The sequence below is a fragment of the Electrophorus electricus genome, chromosome 5 (genome assembly GCF_041902795.1).
Source record: "Electrophorus electricus isolate QZ-2024a chromosome 5, ASM4190279v1, whole genome shotgun sequence".
NCBI lineage: Eukaryota > Metazoa > Chordata > Actinopteri > Gymnotiformes > Gymnotidae > Electrophorus > Electrophorus electricus.
Genome location: NC_137501.1, coordinates 2,642,501 through 2,652,500, shown reverse-complemented (window position 1 = coordinate 2,652,500; position 10,000 = coordinate 2,642,501). Strand labels below are relative to the sequence as shown.

At 37.9% G+C, this 10,000-nt stretch overlaps 3 protein-coding genes across 18 annotated transcripts in view; 2 read left to right on the top strand and 1 right to left on the bottom strand.

The window, feature by feature from the left end:
* Positions 1-4,564, top strand: part of rxrab (retinoid x receptor, alpha b) — a 38,679-nt gene extending 34,115 nt beyond the window's left edge. For all 3 annotated transcript variants that reach the window (XM_027003108.3, XM_027003107.3, XM_027003110.3), the window contains 4 exons: positions 177-309; positions 819-910; positions 1,554-1,659; positions 1,970-4,564. In XM_027003108.3, the coding sequence (XP_026858909.3) occupies positions 177-309; positions 819-910; positions 1,554-1,659; positions 1,970-2,117 (479 nt within the window). In that variant the 3' untranslated portion in view covers positions 2,118-4,564. The remainder of the gene's footprint in view (positions 1-176; positions 310-818; positions 911-1,553; positions 1,660-1,969) is intronic.
* Positions 4,503-9,396, bottom strand: LOC113573076 (WD repeat-containing protein 5-like). Of its 4 annotated transcripts, none has more exons than XM_027003112.3 (14): positions 9,240-9,396; positions 8,574-8,647; positions 8,266-8,374; positions 8,110-8,183; positions 7,543-7,632; positions 7,206-7,295; positions 7,016-7,099; positions 6,866-6,921; positions 6,669-6,715; positions 6,334-6,409; positions 6,115-6,148; positions 5,931-6,005; positions 5,735-5,822; positions 4,503-5,603 (listed from the first exon to the last, which is right to left on the bottom strand). In XM_027003112.3, exons 2-14 carry the CDS (start codon positions 8,640-8,642, stop codon positions 5,503-5,505), a joined length of 993 nt encoding a protein of 330 aa, XP_026858913.1. In that variant the 5' UTR covers positions 8,643-8,647; positions 9,240-9,396; the 3' UTR covers positions 4,503-5,502. The 4 variants fall into 4 exon arrangements, with proteins under 4 accessions (XP_026858913.1, XP_026858912.1, XP_081571117.1 ...); XM_027003111.3 differs by having other exon boundaries at positions 8,574-8,694; positions 9,240-9,386; XM_081714991.1 differs by having other exon boundaries at positions 8,574-8,644; positions 9,240-9,386.
* Positions 9,397-9,694: 298 nt separating this feature from the next.
* brd3b (bromodomain containing 3b) overlaps positions 9,695-10,000 on the top strand; it is a 9,701-nt gene continuing 9,395 nt past the window's right edge. For 10 of the 11 annotated variants that reach the window (XM_081714990.1, XM_027003060.3, XM_027003058.3 and 7 more), the window contains exon 1: positions 9,695-9,852. The gene's annotated coding sequence lies outside the window, so the exon portion shown is untranslated. The other variant, XM_027003051.3, reaches the window with a different exon arrangement.

Genomic DNA, 10,000 nt, shown 5'->3' with positions numbered 1-10,000 from the left:
ACCGCAACTGTAGATGTGGACTCATTTCTTTGGCTGTTTTTTTTATTATTATTATTTTATGTTATTTGTTCCTCAGAGCCTCCACTGATGCTCGCCCCTCCTTCTTTCTTTCTCTCTCTCTCTCTCTCTCTCTCTCTCTCTCTCTCTCTCTCTCTCTCTCTCTCTCTCTCTCATAGGGTGGAATGAGCTCCTAATAGCTTCCTTTTCACACCGCTCCATAAGTGTGAAAGATGGTATATTGTTGGCGACGGGCCTTCATGTCCACAGAAACAGTGCGCATAGCGCGGGCGTGGGGGCCATCTTCGACAGGTAAGTGTCTGCTCTTCCTCTGTGTGGCACTTCCGTGAATCTTTCCATTAGAAAATAGTAGCAGTTCAGGACGTGTAAGAGATTTGCAACTGCAATAAATCAGATGACCCCCCCCCCCCCCAAGGACATGAGATGCTGCCACTTGAAAACATCCTCCACATCTCCTTCTGATTGATGGTGCTTTTACATTAAGCCACATGGAAATTTTACGTGTAATGTCTCACGTGCCTTAGAAAGTCTGTCGGTGTCCTTACTGGAGAAATGTGCGCTGTCCACTCAGAGTGAAGACAAATCAAAGTCTTCTGTGTCTTTATGGTCTTGAGACCGAGTTGATGCAGAAAGTATATGTGATAGAGAAGTGATGAGTCACCATGCCTGTACAGTATGATGTAACTCAGCAGTGAGCTTTTCTTAGTATTCCTGTAATTGTGTTCGATGAATATTCCCATTAGTCAAACTGGAATGGTTACTGCTGGAAGCTTACAGTCAGGTGCTTTTTACTGTGACAGAGTGCTGATGGAGTTGGTGTCTAAGATGCGAGACATGCAGATGGACAAGTCTGAGCTTGGTTGTCTGCGAGCAATTGTTCTTTTCAACCCAGGTACAGAAACACACACATGCACACGCGCACACACGCACACCACATACACAGGGCTACTGGATGTTACCCGTTAAAGTGAAAAGCACACTTTTTTAATGCATGTAAACACATCTTCTCTATAATGTGAATGTTAAATTTGGTACATGTAGTGCAGAGGAACAAAACAAAGTTTTAGAATCTGATTCTTCATCGTATGAACCCAGTCCGAAGAAGGTAAACTTAGTAGGGTAAATGTTTAAATTTAATTATATAATATACCGCACCCTGTACAATGTGAAGACTATATTTGCCATGCTGGCCAGTTCTGCACACATTTGAATATTACAGATGAAATATTGTTAGAATACAGAAGGTTTTGACCTGACTGCTTATGCAGTATCGTACAGGGAAAGAAATGCAATATTCTTAAGTTATTTTTTTATTTTTTTTTTATTTTTTTATTTAGCATTGTTGAATGCAATACAAGATAGTGTTGCACTGTACTCAAATATACAATGAAATCTAATGTCACATACAAAATGCATGCTTTCAACATGAGGCATCTTGATATCTTACTAGGTAAAATCCTCAAACATAAAGAGTGCATAGATTAACTGATTACTGGTACAAGCAGTAAGGAAATATTTCCATTACTCACTGCTAGACTCGAAGGGCCTGTCCAACCCAGTCGAAGTGGAGGCACTTCGGGAGCGAGTGTATGCGTCACTGGAGGCCTACTGTAAACAGAAATACCCGGATCAGCCTGGAAGGTATATATATGCAAATTTCTATTCTATTTGCCACTCATGTATGTCTTAAATACACAGTACAAGCTGAGTCTTGTGCATCAGTCATAAAAAACATATTTGGAACAGGTCAGGTTTTTATTACACAGAAACTGAATATTAGTGTTATAGCTTTACAGCTGTTCCTTAAAGAACCCCCACACAAAATTCCTGAAAAGGCCATTCATTTTCTGTTTGATGAAGTTTATTTATACTATTATGCTAACGGGTTTATCACTAATCCTTTCTAAAGTTTATATCCTAATGCTTGTGTTTCTTCCTGTAATTTGAGCAGATTTGCCAAACTGTTACTTCGACTGCCTGCACTGCGATCCATTGGCCTGAAGTGTCTGGAGCACCTCTTTTTCTTCAAGCTCATCGGAGACACGCCCATCGACACTTTCTTAATGGAGATGTTGGAGGCGCCGCACCAAATGACATAATGGAATGGTGCCTCACTGAAACTCTTTCATAGAGACTCATGTGATGTCCTACGCACAGATCACCTCAAGAGGCCATGATTGGATGCATCTCCACAAAGCCTGATCCGTGTAGTCTGAAAAACACCTTTGCTCACAGTCGAAGAGGTGTGTCAACTATGAGCAGTTTTGATTTGGTGTTTTACCTTTGGAATTTCTAAATCAAAGTAATTACATTGAGACCATTCACTATGGAATAATTTATAGGAAGGATGTCTTAAGAAAGTCATCAGTGGTATGCGTGAAGCTATGCTGGGGAGGTTAACACGATGTTGGTTCTATGGATTTTAGCTGAAAAGCACGCTTAAGGTCGAATGGTTTCTTGTTTGTTCTGCCTCACAGAGGCCTACCTCTGCATTCCGGTCTTTTCCACAAAGGCCATATCCAGCCAGTTTCTTCTCTGTACACATCCATGTCAGTGCGAGCGTGTTGATTGGACAAAAGGATGCACAATTCTACGATACCTGCAATACCTCTTATATGTCTATCAGTACCACAAGACTCCATGACACCTCATCACTGCCTTTCTGTTATGGACAGTACAGTATGTACATAATATTCAGTGTTAGTTGTATGCAATTTGCAAATGTTGAATTCAGTGTCTGGAATTCATAAATGTGAGTAAGATATGAAAAAGATACACAAATGAATTGTTGTATTTTCAGCACTTACAGCTTTTATTTTATTTCAATTTTTTCTGTCAAACAGTGTTGACATTAGGAAGGCTGCCAGAAGTCAATCCCCAAAAGCCGGAAACTGCAGTGTTGTTTGGCTGTGGTAGAAAGTACTTTTCTTTTTGGCAGAGTTATATGAATGACAGAACAGTCTAGCAAAAATGAAATGCAGGTGTGCTCCTGGCCTGACTCAAGATTTATGATAGAAAAAAACAATGCTTTCTTGTTAGAGGTGTGTAAAATAGATGATGTTCAACTTCTTAATTGTTCTGCCTCTATAATTCCATCTCAATTAGTTATCGAGCATTTCCAAAGATTTTCGATGGCGTTTGTATATCATCTGATGATTCCCAGCAATGAATTTATGTGATATGAAAATATGCAATTAGTTAAAAGAATCCAGATGATGGTCTGGCCTCAGGGATATGTAAGATTTAGTTTAGTCTGTCCCCTAGTGTTTGAGAAGTGACAGTACAGCTCTGACAGTTGAGCATTGGGTCATTTGGAAGCAGAAATGCTTCTGGCATAAATCAGCCGTTTGGTGATAGCATTCAAATTTGGCAACCACTACAAAATAACCGTTTTCAGACCTCAGGCCGAAGCAATGGTTTAAAATATGGTAAACATATTTTTAGTAATGGTGGTTTTATTGTGCAATGACTTTTGTGTATTACTATAAGGAACAAATTAAAACAATAAATATTTGTAATGTTTGCTGACAGCCACTCTGTAAGCAAACCTCTTACAGAAAAATGCAGACTGAGCCAAGCTGAACTAAACAGTGTTCTTATGACAACAGTGATGACAGTGAAGTTGAATTCAGAATCATTATTCTAAAACATATTTACTAGAGACGGTGCAGAGGCTAAATAGACACCTGTCTTTTTAGACTTATTTGTCATGTATTTATCAATGAAAGCAGAAGCTACCACTCAGGCTAATATACAGATAAATGGTGTAGATACATTGTTTTCACATACATTGACACACAGCTGATAATGTATGACAAGATCATTCTTTCATTGGCCATGGTGATTTTTTGTAACCTATTTTTTTGTTTGTTTGTGGTTTTTTTTCTGTCTCAAGTCTCACCCAAAGCCCATATAGCACAATTCTGCAAATGTTTCTTAAAACTATTACTGGGTTTTAAACTAAATGACACCAGCATAAATAGATATGAAGAACAAAATATCTCTTCTCACATGCAATGGGGCAAGAGTCCAAACTAAGAAACTAAAGATCTGAAGTTAAAGTAATCCTGTGTGTTGGTAGAGCACCTTACAGGACCTTACAAGTCAAACAGGGTTTGTTCAGAGAAGCCTGGAGCAGCTGCTCAGCATCCTGGTAGTCGATCGCCGTGAAAACCCAGGTGATTGCATTAGCAAAAATGAGAAAACGATGGAATAAAATTATATATCTATTTTTGTACAAATGTAACTTTATCCTTTTATTCCAGCGCAATTATTTCTTTAATCCCGTTAAATGTTTCATACATTATTGGTGGAAATGTTGAGTTTTAAAATGCCCTCATCATCATGCCCTCAGAACTGGACTAAAAGTGAGGCTGCCATTAAAACACTTTCCCTTGTTCTTTTTTTTTATTGTTTCATTGGGCTTTGCCTGGAAATGGCAGAAAATCCTTTTTTATACACTTGTAAAATGAGAGTGGATTAAATGTGTTGTCCTATCATACAATGTTTATTGTTCAAAGAACTATTAAATTCTCAATTCCAAACACCATGTTGTCATTAGAATACTAGAGAAAGACTGGTTCTAAACAAAGACAACAAAAAAAAAAAATCTTCATATAAATAGATAACAAACAGATAACAAATAGAATAGACATATTCTACAATTTTATGTCTTATTTTACTTTTTTTCTATTTACACACAAGGCAGATATTGGTGGAATACTCAAACAGACTACTTAAAAACACAGCAAATTAACAATCCAAACATTCTTATATAAGTGCCTGAGTTATAATATTAATATTATAATATTAATATTATATCCATTAATATAATATTAATATATTAAGTGCAATATAGCAAAAATGAACATTATCTTCTCATTGGTGCTACAAAGCTAAAACCTAGGAATAAATGAAAAATAAAATAAAGACAAGATTAGTCTTTTAATCCCATTTGTTAAGTGCCTAAGGGAATCCAGATCAAGGCACAGGACACACTTTGGTCTAAAAGCATCTGTTAACAATAGGTACTTAAATTAGGCAGCTAGCTATTCATTGCCTGAGAAAAGGTACAAAAGTATTTCAATAGTTTAAGTAGAGATCCTTCAAGCAAAAAAAAAAGAAAAGCTTCAAAAGTAGCACTAACAATGCTAAAGCAGTAGAGTCCACTCAACACAGTGGGATGCTTAATTTCCATATCATACACACACATGCACACGCACAGTTTATCCTGAATTAACACAAAGACTGTAAGGAGAATAGAATACATAAATGAATAGAATACATAAACATAATAATACATAAACGGGGACCAATGCGTTGTGGTGGACTGTTAATATTCTGAGCAGACGGGGCCAGCCCATCTCTCAGTTAACGCTGCACTATTGAACTACTTAAACCCTCATAAACAATACAGTATATTCTTTACAAAACCCCTGAGAGGCCAGACTTTGCTGACAAAAGGCTATTAAGTGCTCCTCTGCCTTAGCAATCACTCTTCCACAGTTTGATGGTCTTGTCGCTCTCCAGAGCTGCTGATGCTATGATGTTTTCCGTAGGATGACACGCAGTCGCAATCACTACATCTAACAAAAGAGAGCATGCAGTAGTTTGCAGTGGATCTCCCCTGAGTTTTACTTCACTTTTCCATGTGAAAATGTTTTGCAGGATATCGTGTTAGTTATACAAATAATATGACTTGCATTGGATAGCCTACCTGCATGCCCCTGTAATTTCTGCACTATTTCTTTGGTCTGTAGGTTCCAGATGTACACCATGTGGTCTTCAGAGCCTGAGACAATCCACTAGGTATAGGTAAAGTAATTCATGTTACATGTCTCAAACTGGAACTAAATGCTCCTGTGTGCTAAAGCCACACAACCTATAAGAAAGGCCGGTAGATGCCTACGTACCTTGCCACCAGTGACAGAAAAATTGGCAAACACACAGTACTTCTCATTCTTATGGCCTGTGTACGTTTTCAGACACTGCAAAAACAGGGGACGAGGGCTTAAAACAATCATTTAATTCAAACCAAGGAGTCTCTCCTAGGAATTGTGAACAAGTTATTTCTGAAAGGCACAAAAGAAAAACTACCTTTCCTTTACTGTAGTCCCAGAGTTTTAAAGTGCTACAGGAAAGAGAATACATAAAAACTATATCTTCTGTGTTTTCCATACCAGCATATATCCTATATGTTTTCCATGTAAGTATTAAAGAATGATCATTACAGAACATTAAAAAAGGTGTATTTTAATCACAATGCTGTCTGTTTGAGGCCAGTCAGCTTAAACTTGACAGAAGGCAATCACTCACTTATCCAGTGTTGCAGCCAATATGTATTTCCCATTGGGTGAAAACTTGACAAATGAGACAGGTGGGTTGTCATCATCTGGAGAAACAGCAAAGGTCAGAGTTCATTCAACCCACACATTTCCTTCAAGGCCACCTTATCTAAACTGGCACAACCTGCTAAGCATTTTTGGTCCATATTGTTTGTTATACCTGAAACAAGAGTTTAGCAACGGGAGAGTGCTAATGTTGATAAGCCCATACAAGTGGAAATTCGGGTGAGGTAAAAAGCATTTGGTGGTATTTAAATCCAATGATTTATAATTCTATTACTACTTTCATGGAATTGAGTCACATACCAATAAGTGTCTTCAGACATTGTCCTGAAGTGGAGTCCCACATTCGACTGAAAAACATTAATATATGTTTTATTATACATATATTGTTATACATATATGTTATGCATAACAAAATTGTACATTAACAGCAACTTAACAAAGAACAGTAAGACTGTTGTACTGCCTAGTAAAAGGCATGGCTCAATAAGCAGCCTTACCAGAGACCATCATAGCTACTGGACACTATGAGAGATCCATCTCTATTAAAATGAACCTGCAAAACAAAGATTAAATTGCCTTTAACAACTTCAACAATACAAAGAGTGTGGATCATTTCAGTGGGACAATTATTTCAACAGACCACTTACAGCAGATACAGGATCAGAGTGTGCCGGGAGGGTCTTCAGACATTTCCCGGTCTTGACATCCCAAATCCGCACACTCTCATCAAACTTTCAACACATAAATTCAAACCTCCATTTACCTTCTTGACAGAGAACACAAATTAATTAACTAAAATATAAAAGTTGAAAACTCATTGCTCATTGTATTACTCACTGATCCAGACACAACCAGATTTGACTGGGGGTTGAAGTTACAGCAAAACACATAGTTGCTGTGGCCTTTCAGTGTCTTCAGACATTTTCCCTTTTTATATCAAACATAAAAATGCAAGTCAAAATACAAGTCATGATCTATATAATTTTGCGTTAAAAGCCAACAGCAGCTCCCATGCAGTGAGACACTAAACTATTTTATGTTTACAATAGAGTGATCACTGTATACTATAGTGGGTGTTTATACACAATCTTGCTATTTCAGCATCAATGCAACTATTTGATACCAAAGACAGCAACAACATCTAACCAATACTACAGTTTGCAAAACCACTTACAGAGCCCATGTCCCAAATTTTAAGCGTCTTGTCATCTGATGCAGAAACCAAAAGATTGGAGTCTGAGGACCATGATACATCTGATATACCCTAAAGAGATCAACAAATAAATATAAAGAAATTCAAATCATAAATATACCAGGGACACTTACACACACAGACACACACATATACACAGTGAAAGGAAAACATCAAACATTACACAATTATTTTTCTGTGTGGCATATAAACGTTGTTATAATGAACTGTGATATAATGTTCAGATTGTTTATGTGACACATTCTGCGGTCACCCAGTAGAGCTAACAAGCATAACATCATGTCCAAAATCACGACCTTGATGAATTCTGCTCCCTACATGCTCCGAAATGATCGAGATTTTTCGCATGTAGGGAATAGTGAGCAGGGCACAGTTTTGGACTCAGCTCAGTTTTTCTCAAGGCAGCAACATGGGGTTTAACTAAACTGGAAATTCATAGATATTTCCTGCTTTGCATTACCAGCTGTAGACAAGACTGGACAAAGTGACACCACTGAAGAATGTAATGGTGAAGGAGAGAACACTTACAAGTTTATGCCCAGAGAGAGATTTTTCAAATTTCCCATCATATGCGCCCCATATTTTGATGAGTTTGTCGGCCGCTGAAAAAGAGCATGTCATGCCTCTGGACTCTAATTATATAGCGGCATAGAAAACAGCATAGAAAAAAGATGGCAGTCTTACATGCGCTAGCCAGCCATTCTCCATTTGAGCTAAACTTTACAGAGGATATAGCTTTTGTGTGACCAGCCAATGTGAACTTCAAAGTATAGTTTGGCTTCACTGGTGTAGGCTAAGATAAAAACAATAATCTCATTAGTGTTTTGAGATACAAGGATTAAAAGGGCAATTACTTTGACATATCCAGTATGATATTATAATCTGTTACATTACTTTTTAATGACAAGATATATTCTAAAGTAATGTATGTGAAACTGAGGTATGTGCTAATATTTGATGCAATATCTAGGTTCAGAATTACATTCTTTTACCTTGGTGGTTGGTACTGATGATTGTATCTTATTTACTTCACTGTCTGGTTTCTTCTCTTCTGTTGCCATGACTGCTGTGGGAAAGAAATTCATGTCCTATTGCAATTATTCAGCATCCAGCCTAGCAGCAAACAAAAACGGAAAGTCATACAACACTGCCTGATTGATTTTTAGGTTTATAGATTTACTAATAACTCCCGCCTGTCCTTTCAGAATATTGTACCTAGGTAGATATGTGTTATGAAAATGTCAGGACACCGTAAGATTCTCTGGTCCAGTCCAATCTAAGTCCTCTTCCATAATGGATGCGAAATAGCTGGTCTGAGTACGTGTATACGACTGTCTGCTATATTACCGAGGCAAATGAAGATCACATGAGCGCGCGCGCTCGCGCGCGCTGTCCGCCACTGATGTAGTCATTACAACTAATTTCCACGTTTGACTAAAAGGGCAATTGTCGACTAATAAATCAGAAGTTAGCTTTCAACTTGTCGTACACGTCTGAGTTAAGTTAATATCTCGCCTTTGGCTCGGACTATGATGTCTTATCTAGCTAGCTTGGCTAATAACATTAGCTGACGGCTGTCTAACGAGGCACACTTCCGTTTTAGTCCAATTATTTTAACACCGTATTAAGGTGTCCGAAGAACAAATGTTCATACTTACTTTAATTGTATACCTATACGTTTTATATTGGAAAAGAAAGCGTGTAAGACAAGAATAGCTGGTTTGAAGAAACACTACTAAACTTTCAAGCACGTACAAAATCTCACTTCTAAAGCTATTACTGTCTTCGGCGCATGCGCAAAATACTGATCATTATGAATAAGTCGGTCGTGTCAATCACATTGCTACTTGGTCTACGTTTTTTATTTCTGTTACTTCTTACGTTTTTAGAAATATATATATAACACAAAACACAAAACAATTGCGGATTTCCCATTTATGAAAAATATGTTATTACAATTTAAACAAAACACTTTTTTACGTAGCATTCACAAGAACCGATCCGGGATCAGTTATTCGTTAGTCATTATGCATGATTCATTGCTCAAATGATCGGAGAGCAGGTCAGGCTGCAGAACCGGGGAATGACATGCAAGCCAGGGCAACAGTTCTTCATTAGCAGAGCCAGGACCACAATACCGTGCGACATTGCGCATGGGCAAAACACTAACCAACTAGTGTCGACCCCAGCCGTCTATTATGCTTCTCCGCTGCAATAAAAGCTGCCTGGAAACCTGCGAGGAATACGCTACCGGAGCGGCTTGGAGTAAAAGTAATAAAGTGTAACATGCGTATTTACGATGTAGTGTTTTCCGATTGAAGTTAATTTTCGGTTTAGATGGTGCAGAACGATTGTTTTTGGAATACACAGCTGAATGTAGCTTCCAGGATTGCCTTTCACAGAGTGAAGCTGATGTGCC